The sequence below is a fragment of the Boleophthalmus pectinirostris genome, unplaced genomic scaffold (assembly GCF_026225935.1).
Source record: "Boleophthalmus pectinirostris isolate CB_2022bp ecotype Guang Dong unplaced genomic scaffold, ASM2622593v1 HiC_scaffold_9, whole genome shotgun sequence".
Classification (NCBI taxonomy): domain Eukaryota; kingdom Metazoa; phylum Chordata; class Actinopteri; order Gobiiformes; family Gobiidae; genus Boleophthalmus; species Boleophthalmus pectinirostris.
Genome location: NW_026571541.1, coordinates 17876489 through 17903200, shown reverse-complemented (window position 1 = coordinate 17903200; position 26712 = coordinate 17876489). Strand labels below are relative to the sequence as shown.

The following is a 26712-nucleotide window of genomic DNA, read 5'->3' as shown; positions in this document are numbered from 1 at the left end:
ACACTAACTTTGACTCAGATTGTCACACTGATGTCACCACGTCCTCTGGCTCTAAGGTCAAAAAAAAAAAAAAAAAAGACAGAAATGTGTTGCTACAGAAACAGAGTTGGACGCACTCCCCTCCATGGTGACGTGTTGGGAGGCTGGCCTCAACTTCAGCCAATCGCTAATGGACAATGGGAAGAAGCAGGCGATATTAAAAGAGAGGATGCTATTTTGGGGTCTGGAACGTGGCATTACTCAGCAGCGATGTCAGACGATGTACTTTTGAGCTTTTGTGTTGAGATTATGAAACCATCGGCAGAGGGGAGAGGGGAGCGTGGTCTGCCTCATGTCAGAGGGAGGCAGGCTGTTGTGAATCCAGAGCACGGCAGGGCATCTGTGTTTGTGTCCAATAAAGAGCCCTGTTCAAAACCAAGGAATTCACTGAAAGTAGGATTTAGATGCTTTATCCTAATAGATGGTGATATAGGCCCTCTCAAATATGGAAAAAATATAGATAATTCACATTTCACACTCTCATTTTTTTTTCTTTATGATTAAGCATTTAATTACATTTTAACAAAGAGATCACTCATACAATATTCTGAAAACATACTTGAGTTCATTCACAAGCACTTGGTACTATGACAGTACTACTACAGTATTAACCTGTAGAGGGCAAATGAACTTTATCATAATTAGTAATTGTTTATATATATTGTATATATTCATCCAGCTTAGTCCTGTCTCCTCTCAGTCTGATGTTGAACCATGGCAGAGAAACAATGACAACTTGCCTGGGATAGTCACAAGCAAATTTTTCCACACATCCCTCATCTACCAATATCTGTATCTGACTGATGCAATTTTATGTTCCTGACTGTTTCTTCTTAATGGTTCTCATCCAGTACACAAGAAATTAAATACGGATACAGTCTTAAATTGCCTATTGTGAAGTTCAATTCAAATGTCTCTCCCTGTTAGATAATGAGTTAAGCTTCAGGATCATGTTCCTAATAAAAGAGTTGATCATGTGGAGAATCAGAGGGTCCAGTAGGTCATGGTGTACGTCAGGGATTCAGTAAGAAGAAGCGTTTGTTTGTGTCCAAAAGCCCCAAGAGGAAAATACCAGGCATAGATTTACAAGTACATCAGGACCTCCCAAAATCTTCTGGCTCTGTTCATTTCTTATACAGCCCAATAGTATCATATTGGAGATAAGAGGGTAGAACATTGAGACAGATGATTAACTACGTACATACATCTATTTAAAATCTTGTGTAAGAACAATTTAAAATGAAATGATTTATTTTGCTACACCAGGTATGATTGTATTAAGATAAAAGTAATTCAATAACTCATTTTGTGTTATTGTGCTCAATTTTATTATATATTTCTAATGTTCCATAATCTTCCTAATCTGGATATTACAAAACTTGAATTTTAGATTTTTGTTTTGTTTTTTGTATGGAATACCTTGTTCACAATCAGATAACTAGATGAGTGAAAACTTCTAGGATTTTAAAAGACTCAAACATACTATATTTACTTGTTGTAAATGTGATATTTTATGACTTTATTATCCTCAACAGTATTTATCATATTTTGACTCATAGACTTGACTGCGAGGATTGTCAAATGGGGTGAAGAGTCAATAGAGACATGTAGATAATTTATCCCAATGCTGAACTACAACCACGATAAGAGCTGCAATCAGTTCTCTGGCCATAATTAATATTTCTAAAAATCAAACCAAACTTTATGCAGACTACAATATTAAAAGGGACAATGCAGCTATTACCAAACTTGTAATTATGACGTATTAATTGTGCTGATTTGCTTATGTGTGAGGTCTTTTTGGTTTCCTGTGCTGGTTAAACATGGCTGACTTGCATCCTTCAGACTGAAGTAGCTTCGGGTCAGAAGGTTTCAGTTGTTGGTGTGATCAGGTGACCACTGCTCAGTTCTGCTCGCTGCACACAGAATACAAGCTCAAGTTTCTACGAGACAGAGTTTATTAGGTCTATTGCATACTTAGATTATCCAGACACTATTAAAAGTGTTTCTTCAGAATAATATCACTAAAGATGAAGATGAAGCAAAAGCTGTCCATGGTTAGAGAAAAGGATGGTGAAAAAACTGAAATACATTCTAAGTAAGGTTTGTGTTTGACAGACAGGTTATGTGTGACTGACAAAGCATTAAAAATAAACAAATACATGATAATACATATTTTGAATTCCATGTAGGTAACATTAATAGATGCAGAGAAATCAGCGTAATCAAAAGTAAAAAAGTACCAAAGTAGTCAGGCCTGGCAAGACTTACATGGGCCCCCTCTAATATACATTAATAGGCAGAGGTTCCAATTCTGGGCCCCTAAGACCCTAGTATCCATGACAACAGACCTCTGTCGACTCTCAGACCCCCTGTCGAATCTCCTGAAAGTAGAAGCAGTAATAGGAAAGTATTAGTTAAGTGGGAGTAAAATATTTGTAGTCAAAACTGTATTTTTTATGTTGTAAATGCATTTTGAATGACTTTGTGTACAAGTTGTGCTTTACAAAGAAACTTGCCATGCCTGTATGTGACAGAGAAAATGTAAACTATTACTATTATTATACATTTGCATAACTCAAATCTCCATTATTTTGAAGCATGCTTTCTCAGTACAGTAGATTTACAGTGGTCAGTGTTTTTTGTTACACAATCTTTTACTGCTGAGTCAAAGGTACTTGCTCTGTCCCCCTCCACCCCCTCTTTCTTTGTTTATCTCTCAATGCTCAATTATATAACCAACTTATGTAATACCAGCTAACTGCAGCAGCATGACATAAGGGCTGGAATATTTCATGCCAAATTATGAATTTTAAGCTTTTTGGATGCCATCTGTCTCTTACTAATGTAATAATTAAACCGAACGAAGTCAAAGTGGGTGGGAGTTGTGTTGTGTGAGCGGTTGCCATCGGGAGTTAGTGCCAGGAGAGGAACTGAACTCGGATAACAATAACAGGTTTCTCTCTGAAGACAAAAGGAAAAAGGTCTGTATGTCCGGAGCAGTCCATGGAGAGAGATCATAAAGATCACATAGAGACCAGTGTTATAAGGGGTTCAGTAGGAAGCAGATAGTTAAGTTTTAGTTTGTGGGTAGCTAATGGTGAAAGTCATGTAAGGTGTATAACAATAGGAATATTACAAAAAATAGACTTAGACAAACTTTATCAATTCACAAGGGACATTATTGGGACACAGTAGCTCGCACATCACACTAACAGAGCAAAAATATAAATGGTAATAATAAAATCTAAATAAACTGCAAAAATAACAAGAGTGTTGTCAAATAATGCATAAATATGAACGTATATGCAAGTAAAAATAAAATAATGTTTCCCTAATATTAGCGATTAATGTTTTTAGACTTGAATTTTTTTCAGCATAAACATAAACACAACATAAGCCCAATGTCTACCTCCAAAATCACTATATTATACTACTAATATTACAACACAATTAGTAGCACCCCACTATAGTATTTATAGAGTACTACCAGGACTCAAACATATCATATTTACTTTGCTTTAAGTGACAGCAGTTGTAAGTGTTATATTTGTGTTTGAAGGCATTGCTTTGAGCTGTTTGGTTATGTCTTACTTGGTGTCATTTATCTTGGTTTACCACATGAATTCAGTCTTTAGGGAATTTCAAATATAAAAGTATAAAATATAAAAGCTTTCTTACATTGTGTGTTTCAGTATTTTAGCATTACCTCATAGTGAAGCACATCAAACCCAGTCTCCCACAAAGCAGCGTCTTTCTAGTGTAGCTGACAGCTCCCTCACTGCGGCTTTGAGGACGAGTTTCAAAGGACCTTATAAAGCAGAAGAATAACATTATAATGAAAACAGACATTGTGCTCTACTGTCAGTTAAGTTTGAATTGTGAAAAGTATCCCCAGACTTCATCCCGTGCGGTTGTAATCATTATACTGTGTTTATGTAAAAAGGGTTACATTAATTTGAAATATGAATGCCTATTGTCCTTTTAAAGCTGCCTGTATAATGCACCTAAACAGACTGCATTATGTATTGTGTTGTCCGATATTCTAATCATATCTTTTTTTGTTTTGTTTTCAGAATTCGAAGAGTGCCCAGGGCCTGGTTGGACTCAAGAACCTGGGAAACACGGTGAGCACAACAAAAACATTGACATTTAGACTTCAGCCTTTACTTGCCATTAATTTACCACTCATCAACAGTAGTGTGTAAATGTATTTAGTAGGGCTGCATGAAACTGCTGCGATATGGCTGTTGAGAACTGCTTGATTATATTATTGCAATACTTTAATATTCATTTATTATATTAGTTACAGTTACATGTGTTAATATGCTTTAATATGCTTTAATATACTAGTGAAACTTTGTCCAAATAAAAACTTAACAAAGACAAATACAGGACTAAACCAAGGCTGATATGGGAAAATCAGCTTTATTTAACATTTTCATAAAAAAACAAAAGTTGCATCGTATTTTTATCAGATGGGGAACCTTGTTGTTATTGCGGTATATATTGAGTCTGTTGCAGTATGCAGTGTGCGTCAGTCAATATCGCTACAATACTTTTGCAATATATTGTCTAAACCTAGTGTTTATTAAACTTCTCTGCCTAGCCGTAGGTGGTTTGCCAGGCAACAGACAGCGTGCCACTCTGAAAATAAACAGTGTATGTGTGATAGTGTGCACAGTAACCTAATCACAGGCCTCTGAACAGTGGACAGAGAGAGGGAGAGGGAGAGAGGTGAGGGGGTCTGTGTGCAACCGGTTTGATCTGTCCAAAACAGCACGTGTCCTGTCTGTTCCAAGTCCACACGTGATACACATGTTTATAAACACAGTTAGTCATTCAAATTCAGCTCAGTTTCTTTCCACTTAAATGTGTATTGCAAGATATTTCTATGCATATTCATGGTGATTTTAAAATATAATCTGTATATTTATATTGTACATTTCTTTGTATAGTATAATCTAACTTTTAAAGCACACTGTAACTTTTCTGGAGGGTCTGCCACCTTCTTGTTTCCATGTTTTTACTTGGTCTTAAATGAATGATCCACATGGCATTAAATGTATCTTATCATTTTGTATTGCTGAAATACATTTAATTCAATGTGTTTTTTTCTTTATTATACTACTTTCTATATTTTATATACAGAAGACATCAAATATTTGAGGTATGAAGATATATGTACCAAAGAGAAAAGGTGTATAAACAATATTTTTTAATCTTTTATATTCAAATCCTCAAAGTAATCACTCTTGGCTTTGTCGAAAAACATTTAGCACAGTTATTTAACTTTCATGTTTTACTAAATGATTTCATATATCTTGCTTCATATCAATACATATATGTATCTTCTGTATATAAAATGTGGAAAGTCGTTAACATAGTAAATTAAAAATCATTGAATGAGAGGGTGTGGTTAATTTTTGACTGGTAGTGTACATTTATTGTTAACCTGATGATGGAGTGATAGAAGGAGCCATTCCATACAGATATCTCCCACTAACAGGACTAAAAGATAAACTGTATACAATGCAGTACTGTCAGTGTTCTTGAACATGTTGTATTCATGCGGTTATCAGCTGGTCACACGAAGGCTTTTTAAATCCTCTGTGACTGAGATCGAGTCTGCCCTCCAACAGTTCTACTGTATAAACCAATAGGCATCTGTACCTTTTACCTTTTGTTCAGTAGAGATTAGCAATTACAGGGCTGAAATTTTCCAAATGATTCAAGTGAAGGTAAATGCAGTTTAAAAACACAGTGGAGCACTTCCTGTATTAGCACATGACATCACAAGGTAGAGCAGAGTGTTTTTAGTTTGAGAGGAGAACTCAAATCTCAAGGAGAACCTAAATATGCAGGATATGTGTGTTAAACATGTGTGAATGAAACAAAACACAAGAGATCTGTTTGTGATGAGGAAACATTATGACATAGATCAGAAAATAGTGTAATATAGGTCCTTTAATGAACAGGTGCATCTCTCCACAGATCTGACAGGTTTACTTGGCCTTCTGTCCATAGAGCTACCTTTTTTTGCCATAACACCATTTAAGCAAAGCAATAAGATCTCCATGGAGACAAACAGGTGGCGTACACTTCACCAGAAAAGTTATATCATACATAACAAAAACGTCTATTTAATAATTAACCTTACTAGTATGTTACTGGTTTGATCTAAGGAATTCAGTGGCAGTAAACACGCAGCAGTAGGCACCAACATTAAAAAGTATTACTGTAGGTTTCTTTCTTTCTGCTTTGTCATCACATAAAGCTAATAATGTGTAATAGCTAATAAACTTCCATCTCTGAGTCTTATTTGTTGTGTTTTGTAGTGCTTCATGAACAGTATCCTGCAGTGTCTCAGTAACACACACAGCCTCCGAGACTACTGCCTGCACAACAGTCACCGCAGAGACCTTAACAACAACAGCCGCACCAACACCGCCCTCATGGAAGGTACGGACACCAAAGGGGGGACATCAAAGGGGGGAGAGCCAGGGAGGGATACCAAGGGCTCACAGGGTTCATGAGAGTTCAAATTCCAGTCTACAGTTGTTTGTCAAAGTTATTTAGTTATTTAGTGCAAGAGTGCAAGAAAATGTGTGTGAAAAAGTGTGTGTGTGTGAAATGAAACACCAAGATCATCTAGAGTGGGTTATTATGGACATTTTAAGACCAAAATAACGAGGCTCACAGCCACAGTTAAAGAGAGAGGAGTGACACTTTTTCAGTATAAAGTCAATTGGAGCTGGTGTCGATGCTCACTTCCAATTTGGAACATGGTGGCTAGTACGTTTGCATATACAGTCTATTATTGTATGTCAGTTATTTAGTTTATCATATATCTGTATTGTCCATTTATTTTCAAATACCTGACTGTTTCCTGATTCCTGTTTTGCAGAATTTGCCAAGTTGATACAGACGATGTGGTCTTCAACCAGCAGCGAGGCAGTCAGCCCCTCTGAATTCAAAACACAGATTCAGAGATATGCGCCCAGATTTGTGGGTTACAAGTAAGTTTCATATAGTTACTTACATAATAACATAATAACTCTGGTTACACTTTATTTTAGGGTACGCATATTAAAGTTTACCTAGCTGCTATTTTGCATATTTACATGTGGTTAATTTGATGTTAATTGGGATTCATTCAACCCTTATTAATGTTTGATAACTCTATTCTGCTGCTAATGAGAAATTTACTTACTATCATTTTCCTATTAATATATTCTTTATTACTGTTAATTAATTATTATGATGTTTGGACAACATTCTTATTACCATCATAAATCATGTACCACAATTCCTAATGTCAAACTAACATGCAGTCATTTTATTAAAGATGCACTGTGTAACTTTTCTGGTGGAGGGTCCATGCTTTCCTTCATGGAGTTTGATAGTGTGGCTTTAAACATTTCTATCATCATGGAGACTAAACCAGGCCAAGTTATGGGTCAGAATACCTGCTTTTCTTCTTGCTTTTTGAGCAAGAAAGCCACTTGTAACTGAATAAATGTAAGGTAGATCTGTTTAATGACATATCCATAGAAACAAGAAGGTGACGGACCCCAAACAAAAACTTACATAATGTACCTTTAAGAAATATTAATTTACACAGAATTAACCACTTTATTCAAATCAACAGCTGGAAAGATATTAATAAGTACACCGTAAAATAAAGTGTTATCATAACTCAACAAGGACTTATAATTGCTGTATTTCTGAACCCTGTGTGTAATGTGCAGCCAACAGGACGCTCAGGAGTTCCTGCGGTTCCTTTTGGACGGTCTGCACAACGAGGTCAACAGGGTCACAGTCCGGCCGAGGGGCACAGTGGAGGACTTCGACCATCTCCCGTGAGTTTAAAGGGCGAATATTGCACCATTTTCTGATTTATGCTATAATGTTGTTTTCTCATCACAAACATACCTGGAGCTGTGTTTTGTTTCATTCACATGTTTAACTCAAAAAACCCTGCATATTTAGGGTCTTCTCTCAAACTCTCATTTCCACTATGTGATGGCATGTAGTAATATAAGACGTGCTCCACTGTGATTTTAAACTCCATACAACTCGTAACAACTCTGTTAGCTTGAAAACGTGACACAAGGTCAAAAGGTGGAACAGGGCATTTTGAGCTTTGAAAATGAAGACAGACTAATAATGCAGGATTACCCAAAAATGTGTGAATGAAACAAAACACAACTCCAGATATGTTTTTGAGGCAACAACATTCTAAAATGGCTTAAAGCGCACAAGAGTAAATTTTGCATAATCTAACATAAACTCTAATGTAGAATGAGATTCTGTGATTTCTGATTGTCAGTGATATGCTCTCCTCTTTTTAAATGAGAGTGTTCAGGAAATTAATATTGATAAGACAAAATTAGATTCAATAAAAAATTGTGATTGATCAAAATATATATTTTCACACAAATGAGCACACACAAATGTCTTAAAATGCATAATTAATCATAATCAAACATAGACATTAAGTAATACATCGATACATTTCAGTATGTTCGAAAGGGAGTAGGAAGAAGTTTGAACTTTTTTAATCCTACTCCTTGCAAAGTTTTCGATAGTTACATGTTTATTTTTGTCTTCATATACAGCTCTATTTCTCAGATGTAGTATTTTTATCCCTGTGGCAGTGTTGGGTAACATGTATCAGTAACCTCAAATATTTCTAGGTTAAATCTGAATTCTCACTATACAATATTTTATGTAAATCTGATTACGTGTAGCCCAGTTTTTCCTGTACAAAACGTACTACTTTTCAGTTCACCTAGATTTGCACACTGAAGTAGGTCAGGTCTCTAAATAGCCTCCAGACGCCGTTATCACCCACTTTTCATGATTGGAAATTTAGCAACACGCTTTGAGCCTGGTTTCCTTTCTGTATAATCACTGATACTAATATAACATCTATTGTGTTGTGCTATATTTTAGAGACGAGGAGAAGGGCAAAAAGATGTGGAGCAAATACCTGGAAAGAGAAGACAGCAAAATAGTTGGTAAGTAATTTCAAACATAGACCTACCATACATACCCAAGACCAAGGGACTAACTCATTGTGGTTATTGAGGCAAAGGCGACTAGTTAATTCTAAATAAGCCTTTCGCTGTAATTACTATATTGACTTATATATACATATATAACTGGACTATATAATAAATGTCAGTATTTTCCTGGCTCAGCATTAGCTGTGTGTACCCTTACTTTGCACTTGTGGGGGATGTTATGTTGTACATTTGAGATGTTGAATAATTTATATCTCATTATGGATATCGTACTAAGTAAAAAAAAACACATTTATTTCAGCACAAAATAAATATGGTAAGTAATGATATGGTTCATTATGAAAAGGGCTGTCTGGGATTATGTGGCTTTAGTGTTATTGTGTCAGGGGAATTAGGTTGTGACAGTTTCTAAAGAAATAAATAAAAGTCATGATACACTTAATTGTGGGGAAACTTTTCCTCTCTACATTTAAGATTCAGATCTTGAGCTACTCTTGGTCAGGACTCCCTTAGATGAAGGACTGTGCCGATTGTTTTGGGTTGATGGGGAAAACCAGAGTGCTCAGAGGAAACCCACCCAGACACAGGGAGAAAGAGTCTCAAAGTAGCCAAGAGCCAAACACAGAACCTTCGTGCTGTGAGGCGAGGGTGCTAACTTCACAATTTTTTCACCACCCTAAACGTACAGTAAGGTTTTCCTGAGCAGGGTTCTGACTTCTGCCAGTTTGTCTCCCATTGCACTGAAGGATGGGTCTCATTCAGAGGACCTGAAGACAAATGACATTACCTCACCTTACCCTACTTCTAATCATTTCCCATGAAAAGGTCGAATCATTGATACAAGAAAAACTGGCTCCTGCTCCACATTGGAGTCTGACATAATCTCCTTTTAGAATCTGAAGACTGCCAGTTCCAACAGGCAGCAACATGACCGCTTGAAATACAGAAATGGGTCATGGTTTGTGGTTTAGGTTTAAAACTGACATAGAACATTTTGGTCACACATTTTATAAACAACAATGAAATAGCAAAAACTCTATACACCTTTGCTATAATAATTTGGATAATTTCAAACCAACCTGGAATTGCCAGTCTCTACTGAAATAAGGTAAAAGGTAGCTGTTAACTTCAAAGCTACCACTGCATGACAGCATGCGGTGGAATAGGGCATTTTGAGCTTTAGAGATGTAGGCAGACTACAAGATTAATCAAACATGTGTAAATAAAACAAAACTGTGAGCAGGTTTTTGATGAGGTAACATGGCTCACAAGAGTCAGTTTTGTGTAACATACAATAGGATCTATAACAGACAAATGTGAAGTTTACACAAACAAGGCTTTACTTTTTTTTTACAGTAATTTTGAAGCATTTTAACCATATTACCCAAGTACCTAAGCCTTAACATAATATGCATTCTTGGAATCTATATTTGAATTTAAAAAGCAGATGTAAATATATGTTTAAAAAACAAAATACAGTCATGAGACATTTGTTCAGTTAAAAAGATAAGACTAAATCCCAAACCTCTGATTTCTGTTTCAGACCTGTTCGTGGGTCAGCTGAAGAGCTCTCTAACCTGCAGTCACTGTGGGTTCTGCTCCACTGTGTTTGACCCCTTCTGGGACCTGTCTCTACCCATCGCCAAGGTTAGACTCATGCCCTAAAGCACAACATACACACACGCACGTGCACACGCACACACACACACACACACACACACACACTTTTAGATCAGAGTAACTGCTGGACTGTGACTTCTGATCTGTTGTATTTGGGTCTTCACAATATCACTCAAAGTAGAGTTATTTGCTCTGTGTCTGTCAAATGAAGGTGCTCCATGTAACTTTTTTTGTTGAGAGTATGCCACCTGCATAATGTCTCCATGGAGATGTTTACATCTACTCTTACTGTCAGCAGGTTCGCTTTCCCATAGATGTAACAGATCTGTTCATCTCCATAGCAATAGATAAATTTAATACTGTGGAGCATTCCAGGCAAGCAAGCAGAAAAGTTACATAGTGAACCTTTGAACAAAAACTAGAGATTCCTCCGTTTAAGTCTCTCTTTGATTTACAATATATTTTATATATGTCTTTCCTGTGTTTTTCTACTGATGCATTTGAAACTGTTTTGATAGACATATCACTTTCTATTCCTGCTCCTAACATGAGCTCTCTGTTTCTCTTGTCTTTCTCTCTGTGCTTCTGTATTCTTTGTGTGTCCCTGTATTATTGTTTTGTATTTTTGTGTTGTTCTTGTATGTTTTGTCCTGTTGTGTGTGTGCTAATGTGGCTGCGTGTCTGTTTCCGCTCAGAAGGGCTACGGGGAGGTCAGCCTCATGGACTGTATGAGGCTCTTCACCAAAGAAGATGTTCTGGATGGAGACGAGAAGCCGGTATGTGCCACAAAAAAACTTTTAAGTGTAATTACCTCAAATAAAGCTGGGGGTAGATTAGGATTTTGTGTTACAATTATCTAGTCACTGTTTGTTAATAACTACCGGTATTCCTATATAGTTTATATGTGAGGTACTCTATAGTAATTTGAGTAAGTCATTTTCTTTGTGAATCAACAATTCTGTTTAAGTAGCAATAATTATACTCATCAATATTACTTGTAAGTAAATAGTTTTCAATTCAAAGTAAACAGTCAGTTATAGTAGTTTGAATTTTCCAGCTGTTTGTGAAAACTTTCCTTTATAAATACCATGTGGGTTCATAAAGTTATAAGCAAATAGTTTTCAAATTTGATATATCCATTGGTCTGAGTGATGAAAAATTAGCACAGTTGCCACAGTAACAAATAAAACCAAAATATTATATCTTTTGAATGAGCAGCTTAAATCCTTATATTTACCAACATTTACACTGCTGAAATGCACTGAACAGTTTCCTCCTTTCCTTCACAGACGTGTTACAGGTGTAAAACCAGGAGGAGATGCACAAAGAAGTTCACAATTCAGAAGTTCCCCAAGATTTTAGTTCTTCGTATCCTTTTCTGTTCTGAACTGACTGTTGCTTTAAACTATAAATATAGCACTTTACAATGTAAAATTTATTCTGAGCTCAGGTCTATCGTTTTCCCTTAACTCCAATCCTGTTCAGACTTAAAGCGTTTTTCTGAAGCGCGAAGAACCAGCAAACTGTCCACTTTTGTAAATTTTCCCATGAAAGATCTGGACCTCCGGGAGTTTTCTTCAGACAACAGCAGTAAGTGAAAATTACAAACAGTGTATTTACTCTGTTTAGCTTGTTTATGCAGTTCTCCTAAAAAATGTAATGGGCACATAAAGTAATAACTGTAATTTATATTTTTCTTTTACAGTCAATGCAGTGTACAATTTGTATGCAGTGTCCAACCACTCAGGCACCACTATGGGGGGTCACTACACAGCCTACTGTCGCAACCCCAGCTCGGGAGAATGGTACACCTTCAATGACTCCAGGTATGTTTAAAGACACAGAAAATTTACAAAACAATGCTTTATAAAATCAGGTATTGACACCAAGGATACACACTGATAATATTACTAGAATTATGTTAAATCTAAATGCAAGACATGGCTTACACCTACTTTTTAACTTCAACTGTAAAATAGATACAATATCTAAATAAAAAAATATGTTAAAGGTGAATTATGTCACTTGTCTGGTAGATGGTCCACCACCTTTCGAGAGTAAAAAGTAGTCAGAAATGTATTTATTTTTGTCAGTATCACAAACTCTTGCCTATGAGTTTGAAATATGTATCTTGTGTTTGCAGAGTAACGCCAATGTCCTCCAGCCAAGTGCGCAGCAGCGACGCCTACGTCCTGTTCTACGAGCTGACGTTGTCCTCGCGCATGTGAGGCTGTGACGGGACACGCTCTGCTCCGACACTTATGGACTGGGACATTTATTTCAACAAGCGCACACATGAAGGCACACACTAGGGGGCCATCTCCTGCTCCCCTCCCTGTTTGTATGTGTGTCTTTGGGACGAGTGTGCCGTAATATGAATGGGTGTGTAAACTAGTGTGCTTGGACAAGACACAGGGCAATAAACGCATCCATCTCCAGTCCCTCTCTATGCACTGCAAACTCCTTCTGACAACGCCTTCTTCGCTTCTGGTTTGCCTCGATCATTAAAACTGATTTGTTGCATTTTTTGGACTTTTTAAACTTTGATTTTATGTTATGTTTTTTTTTGTTTTGTTTTTTTTGTTTTTTTGGAGGGCGGGGTTTATTTGAGCTTATTCACTATTCATTATTATCTTGTTGGATGACAGTACACACTCCGGCCTCTGATCTGTATCGTATTGAGTTCCCCTTCACGCGTGGCTGCTACTGATGTTTTTAAAGTGCTGTGAACGAATGAATGGACGCTATTAGGATTAACAATATACGATGACGCCTCATTTTGTGTATGAGGCCTTTTCTTCCTCTCGTCTCATGCCATTGAACAACATGATCGAATGTTTTAAGACGAAAAAAAAAAAACACATGATATCTGTATATTTTTATATCCTGATGCAATATAGAGAATGTACTATTCAATGGTGCTGAAATGACCCATAACTGTTTTCAGTTGGTTTCTTTACCAGGTTTCAAGAGAGACAAAAATATTATTTATGCTTCGAAGTGATAATGTGACACACTTTTTAATAGTGGCCGTCAAACACATGGATATATAAATATAAATATATATGAATAAAGTCAACAAACAGTGGTTTTACTTTTACTCCTCTGGTCATTTTATTGTGTCTAATATTATGAACTCAGATCAGTTCATGAGTAAGTGCACTACCATTTTTACTAAAAAGTTTCATCAAAGAGTTCTTCTCTCAAACAGAAAATACTCTGCTCCACCTTGCGACATCATATGGTAATACAAGAAGTGCTCTGTTGTTTTTTCAAACTCCATACAATTCCACAAGAATCATTTGTATAATATCGTCCCTGGAATTTCCAATCTCTACTGAACTAAAGGTAAAAGGTAGGTAGCAGAGCTTTAGAGATGTTCACAGATAAATAATAAAGGCTTACTCAAACATGTCTGCATGAAACAAAACACAACTCCAGGTATGTTTTTGGGAAGGTAACTAACATGGCTCCATTTTGTGTAAGAAAGGACCTTTAAGTAGAACAAATTTAAGATAATAACATTCATTTTTCAAATTGATCAAACCATGAGACTAGCTTAAAGCAGGGATAATATAAAGCTGGATCTAATATGTATTAAAGTTTGACCAATACAACAGAAATCTTATCGATGCATTTTGTGAAACTACAGGCTTAAAGCGAGCACAGACCATTATTAAACCAGATCAAATCCCTATCCTAACTTTGAGGTGAATTTATGAGAAATATAAATAGCTCTATAGCACTGACTAGTGGCCATATAGCAGGTCTGCACACATAACTGCACTACAAAAATATTACAACACCATTACTACAGAAAGACTAATTTAAAACAAATCTATCTAATCTAAATTAAATCACGTTGCATGTGAATTTTATTCAGTGACCAGAACCAACAGCTGAGCCAATCTCTCTCTCTCTGTGTCTCTCTCTCTGTGTCTGTCTCTCTCCTCCTGTCCTGTCTTGTCATCTCTTTTTCCACCCCTCCTTGAGCCATCACCTTACCATGGTGGAGGGATTTCGGTACCTGAATGATCCTGTTTTAGTCCTGGTTCAGTCCTTGTTCAGTCCTGGTTTATTTCTGTTTTTAGTCCTGTTTCAGTCCTGGTTTAGTCCTGTTTTAGTCCTGTTTCAGTCCTGGTTTAATTCTTGTTCAGTCCTGGTTTAGTCCTGGTTTAGTCCAGTTTTAGTCCTGTTTTAGTCCTGTTTCAGTCCTGGTTTAATTCTTGTTCAGTCCTGGTTTAGTCCTGTTTTAGTCCTGGTTTAATTCTTGTTCAGTCCTGGTTTATTTCTGTTTTAGTCCTGGTTTAGTCCAGTTTTAGTCCTGTTTTAGTCCTGTTTCAGTCCTGGTTTAATTCTTGTTCAGTCCTGGTTTAGTCCTGTTTTAGTCCTGGTTTAATTCTTGTTCAGTCCTGGTTTAGTCCTGTTTTAGTTCTGTTTCAGTCCTGGTTTAATTCTTGTTTAGTGCTGGTTTAATCCTGTTTTAGTCCTTGTTCAATCCTGGTTGAGTCCTGGTTGAGTCTTGGTTTAGTCCTGGGTTCAGTCCTGTTTCAGTCCTGGTTTAATTCTTGTTCATTCCTGGTTTAGTCCTTGTTCTGTCCTGGTTGAGTCCTGGTTGAGTCCTGGTTGAGTCCTGGTTTAATCCTGGTTCAGTCCGTATGCAGTGTAAAAGTTCCGCATCTCGATCGATATTTCTTCTGCTCAATAAATAAAGCCTGTGAAGTGACAACGTATTTTTGACAGTTGAGTCACGTCTGTGAATTCATTTTCGTACTGAAGAAAGCATAATCATACATTTTCATTTCATGATTGTAATTCTTGATGTCCTAACTTTTCAATTTGCATTCTGATGGATAAAATACACACATTATATTTTATGTACCACTGGACTCATTCGAGAGTTTACCAATATTTATTTTATGATCAACTACAGCCAAATATGCACGGATTTCCCAAATATGCATGGATTTCTATCCTATGCATGCAAATATTGTGAAAGTTTTCTTACTCCATAGTCTGCCACCTGCTTGACTCCACGTAGATGTTTTTTTCTGGAATTTTCTATTGTATAATTTAACCTTCTCTATGGACCTATAATACAATAAACACAAGATATATTTGTTTAATCGCTGTAGTAGTAAAAGTAGTAGTAGTCTTAATAGTAGTTGTTGTAGTAGTAGCAGTAGTAGCCCATGGGTTACTGGGATACTGCTGTTCATGCTGGGGGCGATTAAGAGGACTGCACAACGTCCTCTCGCATTCTCCCATGCGCTCATTGTAGCTATCGCAATAGGCCCTACGCCCTGCTGAGGCTCGGGTCTAAATATCTGAATAATAAATTGAAATTTCTAGTAAATAAACATTTTTGTAGGGTGCCAATTGGTCATCTCCCACGCGCTCTTTGACCACATCGTGCTGCTCTTCATCTTCCTCAACTGCATCACCATCGCCTTGGAACGACCAGGCATAAAGAAAGAGAGCCTGGTAAACCAATCAACCTGTTTTAGACCACAATTTTCCATACCATTTGAATGTTATTTTCAATGTAATGTTCTTTTAATTAAAACAAACTAAAATGACTTCAGGATCGGGTGTTCCTGAGCATCTCCAATTATGTATTCACTGTGAGCTTCCTAGCAGAGATGACCATTAAGGTAAACATTTTGTTCATTGATTTTATTCTAAATCATAGCAAGGTTTTAACACCAGTCCTAAGGAGTATTTGCAAGCTTTTTTTTTTTTTTTTTTCATTTTAGTTTTAATTGAATCAGAGCCGAAATTTGAATAATACTTTATCTATTATCTATGTTGTGGTGTTTGTATTTGTTGCGACATTTGCATTAAAAAAAGAGTCCCGCGGTCACTTTCGTTGCGGCTTTTATCATGTGTTGTGGCTTTTCGTTGTGGCTTATTGGCATTTGCATTTGTGTTGTTGTGTTTGTATATGTTGTAGCGTTTGTGTTTGTTATGAGCCCTCCCGGCTTCTGTAGTTTTCTCATCTAAAACATCCCCAGAGCTGCATTAGTTTCATTCACAAATGTTTAACACATAAACCCTGCAGATTTAGGCTGAGTTCTTTCCCTGTCTTGTGATGTCATGTGGTAATACAGGAAGTGCTCCACTGTGTTTTCAAACTACACACACCTTCATAAGAATAATTTGGATGAATTGCCCATGTCTACTGAAGAAAAGGTAAAAGGTAGCTTCTACTGCTTCATGACATCACGAGGTGGAACAGAGCATTTTGGAGGTATAGACAAATAATAAAGGGTTACTCAAGCATGTGTGAATAAAACAAAAGTCCTGGTATGCAATAAATAAAGCAACAGCTTTATAACATAGTAACACTCAATTTTGTGTAATTTATGTACCTTGCCTTATCTTAACTGCAGTACAAGAGCAGTATAGACCTACCTTCAGTCCAGCTGGAACATTGTGGACGGTCTTCTGGTGTCTCTGGTGGACATTCTGGTGACCCTGGCCCACCCTAGAGGAAACAAGATCCTGGGCATTCTCAGGGTGCTGCGGCTGCTCTGAACCCTGTGCCCACTCAAGTATGGCTTGGTACAGTTCTGGGTTGAAGAGGTCATGTGATGTAGTAATGCAAGGAACTCATATTTTAAAACTGCTCTTAAACTGTGGACCTGTTGATTTAGTAGTTGATGTTAATATCATAATTTAGCAGTGTCCAAATCAGAACCACTTGTCATTAGATTTTTTAAAGTCTCTAGAAATAATTACTAGAATTTCCCCCACACAAACTTCTTTCTACCTGAAGCAGAATCTAACATTTTGATTATATTATATAAGGTTCAAGTTTGTTAAGATGCTTATATAATCTTCCTGAGCACATAAAAGAAATACCAGCTTGAGGTCTGTGAATGTGAATGAATGCTTTATGTGAATTTAAACCACAAAATTATTATAGCTCAAAAATATAAATAAATAAATAAATAAATAAATAATGTGTATTTGGGCTCAGAACACTGCACTGTCTATAGTAAAAAAAAAACAACCCAAAAACAAATTAAACAAGCATGTAACAAAACATGGGCAGCACTTTTTTTTTTTTTCCAGTAAATAGGTAGAAAGCCCTGGTATTGAAAATACAAAGTGAAAAAAAAAATGAACAAGAATATATTAATAACTCATGTTGAAAAATGAAATCAATCAACAACCAGAACAGTTATTTGCCAGTTAAATGTTTAGTTGACTTTCATTGTGATGTTTGGAAGAAAGCATCAGAGTCCTAGATCTTCTGGACTCTCTCTGGCCTCCTTGTCCGGTTAGTGAAGTTGGTTTTCATCTCTCCTAACATCTGCACATCCATCTCCAGGGCTCCTTCAGTCTCTTCAGACTCGGAATCCTGAAGTTCTTTCAGTGCTGTTGGTTGGACGTCATCTAGCTGTCAAATCAGTTGTTAGGTTTTGATCCAATGTGGTTAATTTGGTTTTCTAATAATTTATTCTAACATATTCTTTACTTCAGACTAAAGTTTAGTTTGTCCTTACCCACAACCAAGGATTTCACTACATTATGGACTTTAGCTCACTATGTTAAATCGCTTGTCTTTGGTACAGATGTTCCGGGTTAAGACCCCGATTTGTCATTTACATATTTATTTTGTTCTTTCTTCCTTTTTGTGTGTAAACAAAATAATTTCTTAAAACTCAATGTTTTTTTTATTAGTTTACGTGATTTTTATGTATTTGTAAAAAAAAAAAAAAAAAAAAGCAACTTATTAACCCACGTATTTCGCCCTACACAACCGCAAAAACAGCAACTTAAAGATGCGCATTTTTTTAGAATGCATTGAAAGTGAATGAGGGCGGCATTATTATTATTAACCCTTTATTACTACCGCTCCAAACGTGTTAATGACACAAAACACAACTACAACTATGTTTTTAATGAGGTAACAACTTTATAACACATCTTAAAGCTCACAAGAGTAATACAGGACCTCTAAAAGTAGCCCACATCGAGACTTGTTTTTTGCCTCTAGCTTTAGTGTAATCCAGTGGTATAATTCTGTCCAGTTATATATATAAGATGTACCATTTCCCTGTACTTCCTGTGAGCAATTATTCTATCGTTAAACTGTCCTACTTCCTGCTCCATTATCCACAAATGGCCTGTTTCTGTCTAACCGGAGTCACTCAGGGTCTACCCCTGAGGCTAAAGGCTAACACCACACACAACCCACCATCATTATATTATTACATGACAGTACACTACAGTACCATCATGTTTAACACAAGGCAAGACAAGTTTATTTGTATGGCACAATTTATATTAGACAAAGTTCAAAATGCTTTACAGAATAAGAAAGACATTAAAATCACAATACAGACAAATCAAAACATAAATAATCATCACAAAATTAACATTAAAAGAGAAGAGTGCAGAAGAAAAACCTTTCAGTCATATGCACAGCTAAACAAAGCCTGGATTTAAACATTGTCAAAGTAGAGACCTATGTCACATGTTTTTTTGATGTATTTAGATGTTTTCTCAGCACACTCACTGAGGGCAGTTATGACATTTTCCCATTCTATAATTATAGTAATATAGTATCAAATAGTAAAAGTAATCAAAAAAAAAGTTTAAGTTTTTAATTAATACATTACTAATTCCTGTTTTTCAGCAGTTTTATTATTATAGTCATTTATTTACCAAGGACACTTCTTTGAAATCCAATCTCTGACCTTTGAATCTAGTAACTCACTCTTCTCTCAAGGTCCTAACAACTAATTTCTCGTTCAGGATTAAATTGGGCTAGTGCTGTTTGCCATAGGATTTAACAGTCTGATTTAAATACTTGAGCTGATACATGGCACGCTACAATGGTAAGTAACTGGCATTGGCACAGAAAGAGGTATTTTCGTGACTGATTTAGAATTATTTAAATGTATTTTCAGGGCAGAGTGAGTTTGGACTGGTGGTGCTGCTGCTGGGACCGAAGCTGAGTGGTAAAAGCTCAGTTGGAAATGTTATTTTAGGAAGACAAATTTTTGGCAACACAGAGTACAGCAGCAAAGCAACAGGTTTCAGACATGGAAAACAGGTTTGAAATGACACATTATCACTTGAGTCATCATTAGGACTGGAACCTGGTTGAGCTGTATTTAAAACAATCAAAAAAAGGGTCAATTAGTACTACGTTGGACTAAACAAATGGTAAAAAAGGGTTTATAGCAAAAGTTACAATGATTTCGACAAGGTAAGATAATAGATTTATTTGCATGTTATATTATATACAAATATATATATATGTATATTACTTAATTCATGATATTTCTGACTGTTTTCAAGACGGCTGAAATAAGAAAACAAAGTCATTCCTTAAGAAAAAATGTGCCACAGTTATAATCAGGGTAGATTTAAATTTTGATTCAGTAAATATGAAACAGTAGTATTGAAATAAGAGCTAAATTGTTCAAATGCATTTATTTATTGACCATTTATACATTTATTATTATTATTTTGTCTTTTCATTCAATTATGCAGTTTATAGATCTTATATTACGCTAAATTGACTCTTGTAAGTTTTAAGTCATGTTATAATACTGTTACGTAAAAAAAAAAAAAAAACACCCCGAGTTGTGTTCAATCACACATGCTTGAGTGACCTTTCTTATTAGTCTGTCTACATCTCCAAAGCTCCACCTAGTGATGTCGTGAAGTGGTAGTTTTCACGTTAACAGCAACCTTTTAGCTTTTGTTTACTGAAATTATTCTAGTGAAGGTGTGGAGTTCAAAAGCATAGCGGAGCACTTCCTGTATTGCATGACATCACAAGGTGGAACAGGGTGTTTTTTGTTTGAGAGACGAACTCAGGACAGTTTGAATGAAAGTGAAATAAACACAACTCCAGACATGTTTTTGATAAGGAAACAACATTGTAACATAGATCATAAAATAGCATAATATGAGCCCTTCACAGATCTTTTTATTACTGTTGTTATCTATATGGCAACTGATAACTCACATAAAAGATTTCTCATAGATTTCAATGTAGTGTATTAAAAAGCCATGCAAGTAGGCCTGCTAAACAAAATTATACCTGCTCAACAGATCTCAGTGACCTGATCTGTTCCTGTAGGTGGCAGTAGTGGACAGTCCAGGTTGGTTGTCCATCTTGCCCTTCTCAGAGCGAGTGTCCCAGGAGCTGCAGAGAAGCCTGTCTCTGTGTGGACATCAGCCTGATGTGGTCCTCCTGGTCCTGTCCGTTCTGTCCCCCATAGGCCCCATACAGAGGGACGTCATGGAGAGCCATCTGAGGAGACTGCACTTCAACATATGGGAGAGGGCGATTATTATCTTCACTCACACAGAAGGTTTAGGTAATGTGTTACATTAGAATAGTCAAGCAAATCAATCTTGGGAGATCAGTTTAAAAGTATGTAAAATTTAGATTTCATAAACAGACCTATCTGTGTTCCCAGATACATTGTAAATATAGATTTTACTGGTAACTATTCTAATGCTAATTTAATCTTAATTGCAGTGTCAAGTCAATGCTGAAATCCAGTTAGTTAAACTCTAAAAGGATTCACTGACCTGAATCGTTGTTATATAAACCCAAGTATTTATAATTTTTGTTGTACATTTAAATATTTTAAACAGGACAACTCACCATCCAAGACCACATCAGGCGAGCGGGCAGATCTCTGCAGTGTCTTTTGGATCACTGTGGAAACCGTTACCATGTCGTTCAAACTCACCATCGCTACGGTACACCCCAGTCTGAGGTCCAACAGTTGTTTATGAAGATGCAGAGGGTCATTGAAACCACCAGACACCCGGTACAGGGATATGTGAACTGGGGCATGGACAGGAGGCTGGAGAGGAGCATGCAGGGAAACCAAGAGCAGACTGAGATGAGACGCAGGCCAAATCTAAGAAATGATTATCATTTGAGAGATGGTGGTACAGATTTAAGTCTTGAACCAAGACTATGGAGGTCTGCTGCACCACGGCAACTGCCCAGAGGTAGATTGTTTTTAGATTGTAGAACTGTGTTTCTCAAACTGTGGTATGCAGGTCCTGTGTCAGTATAGTCTTGAATTGGATACCTTTTATGAATACTTAAAAAATGCATTAAAGCTATGTCTTTTGCTAGATTAGAACTGGCTTTTGCCCAGTTTAAGTCTAATTTAGCTGAGCAAGCCGGAATGTTACTTGGGAAACCAAATATTTTACAAGGTGGTCAGCTATTTGGTGTGAAAAGTTAAACTACTACTCACTATTTAACACAAAAATCTACAATGTGGCCTATTGCTAGTGGCTTTAATATGGCAGAAGTAAAGATTATTTTTTCTTAAAGTTAATTAATTTATATCTAGCTATTTTTTTATATCTGTTTTATGGTTATAATGATATTGTAATTACTCACATTCAAGAACAACATTGGTTAAAAAGTACTGTCATCTTTAGACCACTGGCAATGAATCACTTGATGTATGTTCTGATTTATCCTCTATCTGTCCTGCAGTATTTTCATCACGTCAGTCAACTTCAAAGCCTCCTCTCAGCATTATTCTTCTCGGTCAAAGGAAATCAGGGAAGAGCTCAGTTGGAAACTGTGTTTTGGACAAAAAACAATTCAAAACTGACACCAAAACATCCTGGAGCACCGTGGGACAGGGACTAGTGTCTGGGAGCTCTGTAACTGTAGTGGACACGCCTGGATGGAGTCTATATGGACAAGCCAAGTCTGAAAAAGTGATAAAAGAAATTCAACAAAGCAGGTCATTATGTTCATTTGGCAGTAAATGTGTGTTTTTGCTAGTCATACCGATAGACTCATTCACAGAAAAGCACAGGGCCAAAGTGGAGAAGTACCTTGGTGTTTTGGGGGACGATATTTGGGGCAAGATGTTGGTTTTGTTTACATTTGGAGATGATCTCAAAGGAAAGTCAATTGAGAAATATATAACTAAACAAGGACCATCTCTGCAGTGGGTGATGGAGAGATGTGGATACAGGCACCAAGTCATTGAAACAAGTGTAAGATGTGAAGATCAACGTGAACAACTGATGGAGAAGATCTGGGGAATAAGATCTGAAGATTGGCGGTGCAATTCCAGCTCCCACAGATGAATGCTGTTATTGTGTTCTTTGGCAAGACACTTGCCCTCAGTGTCTGCATACACTGGTGTATGAATGTGTGTGTAAATGAGTGGCTGGTTCCTTGATGTAAAGGGCTTTGAGTGCCTTAAAGCTGGAAAAGTGTTATATAAAAATGTGAGAACTATTATTGATTGTAGACTTATATATATTTATATAATTGCTAATTTACCAGAACGTGCATGTTGCATAAAAACGCTAGGCCTGTTTTGATTTGTGTGGTTTGATTTGTTAAAGGCAACTTTTCAGGTTTGGGGTATGCTACCTGTTTGTCTCTATGGAGATGTTACTGCATTGCCTAGAATGTTTCAAAGTATGTAATCTTAAACTTATATCTATCTTGCAATGATTTAATAACAGGTGTTTTATTGCTTATTGTTTACACCTTGAAAAACTACGAGTGGAGTTGCTGCTCTACAGATCTTACCCGTAACTTGGCCTGGTCTTGTCACCTGTTTTTCTCTGTTTTACATCTCCATGGAGACAAGCAGATGGCAGATTCTCTGTATAAAAAGTTACATAGTGCACCATTAATGAAGGAAATATATTAGTAGGCTTTTGCATAATAAGACTAAAATAGTAAATGAATGCAGAAGTCTTGTAAAGAAGCCTTGTCTACTTTGCCAAAAGTGAGGGTCTTCTAAGGTCATGCCCTCCTCTCATTGGGTCATTTTATTTTCGTCATCAACAAAAATAGGAAGTAGCATGCGGCTAATATGGCTAGCCCTCGCATGAAGCTAAATTAACCTTAGCTGCTTATTCCGCTGCAGTGGAGGATTAAAGGCGTGTGAAATGCTGGTCTGTGCTCTGGTCTGCGGTGCTGTAGTGTTCCCTGGACTTTTCATTAGTTTTAAGGCGGTTTTGAGGAGACTGTTCCCGAAATGGACCGACGCAGACGTGGTTTGTGTCAGCGAGAGGTCAGTGCAGCTTGTGAATTAATGTCATAGAATCTAAGATTAATGTGGGTCAGCAAATGTTTATTATAAACGCTTTAAAATTATGTAAAAAAAAAAAAAAACTAAATAAAAATAAAATAGCAGATTTACGGTACGTAATGTTTAATTCATTAATTACTTTAATTACTTTGATTATTAACTTGGTACATAGAAATATTTATCACAACCTATATTACAATATATTACAACATTTGATCCCTGCCAATAGTAAAAGAGGAACACATTGCCATTTGTTTAGGTAAAATGCAGAAAGCTACTTAAAAATAACATGAGTCACATTTTCTTTGAGTTTTGGTTAGTCATGAATGGGCCGAGTGCATAACACTTTTCCTTAATTACGCATTCGATTAACAATTTTATTATTATCAACCACCACAACCCAGGAGTGTTCCAGTTTTTTTTTTTGAAAGTCCTGTATGAACACTACTAACAAAATCCCATCATGTAAGAAAAAAGAAAATGAAAAACTAGATCAAAACAAAGATTTTAACCTCGCTGTTAACAGTAAATAATTTCTGCTTTTTGATAACGTTCTATTACCTTATTATAATGTCTTTTTTATATTCTTTTTTCCTTAGATTGGTGTCTGCTGTCCATGGATCTCTGGCCACAGCTGCAGGGTCTATTGTTGTTCTGTCCTGCAAAGATGTTATGAACGACAAGTAAGTATGTAAAAAGAGAAACGTTGCTTAACTGCTTTGAGTAGAATGTAGGGACTAGCTTCATTTAAAACAGTGAAATTTACAGACAGTGGAAAGCTTTTCACCTTCACAGGTGAGACATTTCAGTTTGTAACCATGTATAAGCACAATAAGCAACTTGAAGCCATGTGTTATGCAGTCTCTACGAGACAGCTTTCAAAGTCTTGCATCTAAAATGTATTACAGAAATACAGTAAATTGCTCACTATTTAAATAAAATTATGAACTAGTCTTTAACTTCATGAATGCATGATAGAGAGAGAGCAACTGATGCTTTATTGATCCTGAAGGAAATTCAGTAATATAATAATAGAATAATAATATAGAATAATAAATTATTATGTATAATTCATTTTCATCCATCTGTTTTTTTATAGCCACTGGTTGGTCAATGCTTTTGTAGTCTTTGGAGTTCCTTACATGACCTTTGACCTCTATGCCATGTACCTGAGCCACTTCCACTCACAGAAGAGCAGGGGTCATATCAAAGATCACTCCCTTCAAACCGTCAGTGCTTTTCTTCACAAAGACTGGATGTTGGTTCTACATCACGTGGCGTTGCTGTCTATTTTCTTTCCTATAACTGTGGTACGACCAAAATATAAATATAAATCTTAATGTTGTTTAAAGGGCACATCTAGTGATATTTTGTGTTTGTAGTTTTTCAGGAGAGGACTGGGTGACTTTTTCATCGGCTGCTTTTTCATCACAGAGTTCAGCAGTCCATTTATCTCCATTGGGAAAATACTCATCCAGGTAAACTGGTTTAGCTTGTAGTGCAGTTACTTAATAGAACAACTGAGATGTACTAAAGAGGTATACTGCACAAAAATACATTATCGTAATAAATTCACTATAGTTTACTAGTATTGATTAGGTGGAATAGAAAGGGACAATATGGGAAAACATTGTTATTACAACTATCAGAATCCATTTAAAGGTGCATTTGTAAAGGGTATACCACTTACTTGAAGATGTTGCTCTGCCTGAAATGTTCCTCATTGTGACATTTAACATTTTTAACTACTGTTATTTAATTATGGGTGTTTTATTACTTATAAAACATGTATTCTTCTCCTCCCCTCTTGTCCAGTCTCTCCACTGATCTGATCTGTAACTGGCCTGTAATACTTGCTCGTCTAGATTACAGTGATAAATTTAAAGCCATACTATGGAGCATTCAAGGCAAAGCAAGAATATCTTCTAGTTAGGCCTGGTCACAAACCCTCACCAGAAAAGTTACAGGGCATCTTTAATTTTGCTTATTCCTATTAGATATAAAATAAAATACCAAAAGTTAAAAGTTAAAGTTGTATTTCAGCTATTAACTTCTCTACTGCTCTTTTGTTATAAAATTGATAAAGCTGTATTCCTTTATACCTACTCCATACTCCATACTACTGTCTCTTTTTCAGCTTGGCCTGGATGACACCAATCTGCACCGTCTCAATGGACTCGCTGTTCTTCTGACGTTCTTCACCTGTCGGATCCTCATATTTCCCTTCATGTATTGGACCTACGGACAGCAGTTTGGGATTCCTCTGTACAAAGTGCCTTTTCATTTACCGCTGCACTGTAACCTGGGAAATCTAATCATCCTGCCTCCCCAGATTTACTGGTTTATCCTCCTGATGAAGAAAGCAAAGAGACTGTATCTACGGCAAAAGAAATTGACAGAGAAGGATGAAAAAGAGAAACAAAGGACAGACTAAGAACACTTGGACTTTTAAACATTTTTGCATTATATTATGTAGTTTGAGTCATGCTGATGGGAAATGTTTTTATTTTACAATTCTGTTGTATAAGCCTTTTAACTCTGCACTGCTGTTTAGTGGTTACCCTTACAATATGAATACATATTGTAAAATAAGAATTAGTAATGTTTTACAAAAGAATACTTCATATAAAAACATTTGACTCAAATATCAGTCTGTAATCTGAACTATTTTGTGTTTTTAACCTTAAATATGAACACATTTCACAGTGCTGTATGCATTGTGATCATGTCTTATAATTATGGGGTCTTAGTGTCCTGTAGTTTGACAAAACAACCACTGTGCATGCCTAGAAGTTCAGATACAACACTAGTAAAATGTTTGCAGTAGCCCTGCAGTCCCTGGAGTCCTTTTCATGAAGCCGTCCACAACCAATCCAATGTCAGTAAAAGCATGTGGTCTGGAGAGATGAGACTTTGCAGTAAGAAATTTAACACTTTTTGAGAGTCTGTATTATCAA

General features: G+C 36.4%; 3 protein-coding genes across 14 annotated transcripts in view; all 3 read left to right on the top strand.

Moving 5' to 3' along the window:
• Window positions 1-13788, top strand: part of usp2a (ubiquitin specific peptidase 2a) — a 44974-nt gene extending 31186 nt beyond the window's left edge. For 7 of the 9 annotated variants that reach the window (XM_055147755.1, XM_055147756.1, XM_055147751.1 and 4 more), the window contains 11 exons: window positions 4116-4166; window positions 6378-6501; window positions 6947-7058; window positions 7791-7901; window positions 8998-9062; window positions 10612-10715; window positions 11384-11464; window positions 11978-12056; window positions 12174-12278; window positions 12394-12514; window positions 12832-13788. In XM_055147755.1, coding sequence (XP_055003730.1) covers window positions 4116-4166; window positions 6378-6501; window positions 6947-7058; window positions 7791-7901; window positions 8998-9062; window positions 10612-10715; window positions 11384-11464; window positions 11978-12056; window positions 12174-12278; window positions 12394-12514; window positions 12832-12916 — 1038 coding nt within the window. In that variant the 3' untranslated portion in view covers window positions 12917-13788. The remainder of the gene's footprint in view (window positions 1-4115; window positions 4167-6377; window positions 6502-6946; window positions 7059-7790; window positions 7902-8997; window positions 9063-10611; window positions 10716-11383; window positions 11465-11977; window positions 12057-12173; window positions 12279-12393; window positions 12515-12831) is intronic. The other 2 variants (XM_055147752.1, XM_020926819.2) reach the window with 1 other exon arrangement.
• Window positions 13789-19310: 5522 nt separating this feature from the next.
• Window positions 19311-22989, top strand: LOC110161949 (GTPase IMAP family member 4-like). Of its 3 annotated transcripts, XM_055147791.1 has the most exons (6): window positions 19311-19537; window positions 19610-19755; window positions 20794-21034; window positions 21318-21683; window positions 22186-22441; window positions 22653-22989. In XM_055147791.1, exons 1-6 carry the CDS (start codon window positions 19522-19524, stop codon window positions 22657-22659), a joined length of 1032 nt encoding a protein of 343 aa, XP_055003766.1. In that variant the 5' UTR covers window positions 19311-19521; the 3' UTR covers window positions 22660-22989. The 3 variants fall into 3 exon arrangements, with proteins under 3 accessions (XP_055003766.1, XP_020782450.2, XP_055003765.1); XM_020926791.2 differs by having other exon boundaries at window positions 22186-22989; XM_055147790.1 differs by lacking the exon at window positions 19610-19755 and having other exon boundaries at window positions 22186-22989.
• Window positions 22990-23509: 520 nt separating this feature from the next.
• LOC110161948 (ceramide synthase-like) lies at window positions 23510-26589 on the top strand. 2 transcript variants are annotated; one of them, XM_055147813.1, is made up of 6 exons: window positions 23510-23737; window positions 24355-24438; window positions 24855-25065; window positions 25138-25233; window positions 25893-26020; window positions 26088-26589. In XM_055147813.1, the coding sequence occupies exons 1-6, from the start codon at window positions 23613-23615 to the stop codon at window positions 26107-26109; spliced, it is 666 nt and encodes a 221-aa protein (XP_055003788.1). In that variant the 5' UTR covers window positions 23510-23612; the 3' UTR covers window positions 26110-26589. The 2 variants fall into 2 exon arrangements, with proteins under 2 accessions (XP_055003788.1, XP_020782448.1); XM_020926789.2 differs by having other exon boundaries at window positions 23511-23737; window positions 25893-26589.
• Window positions 26590-26712: the final 123 nt, after the last annotated feature.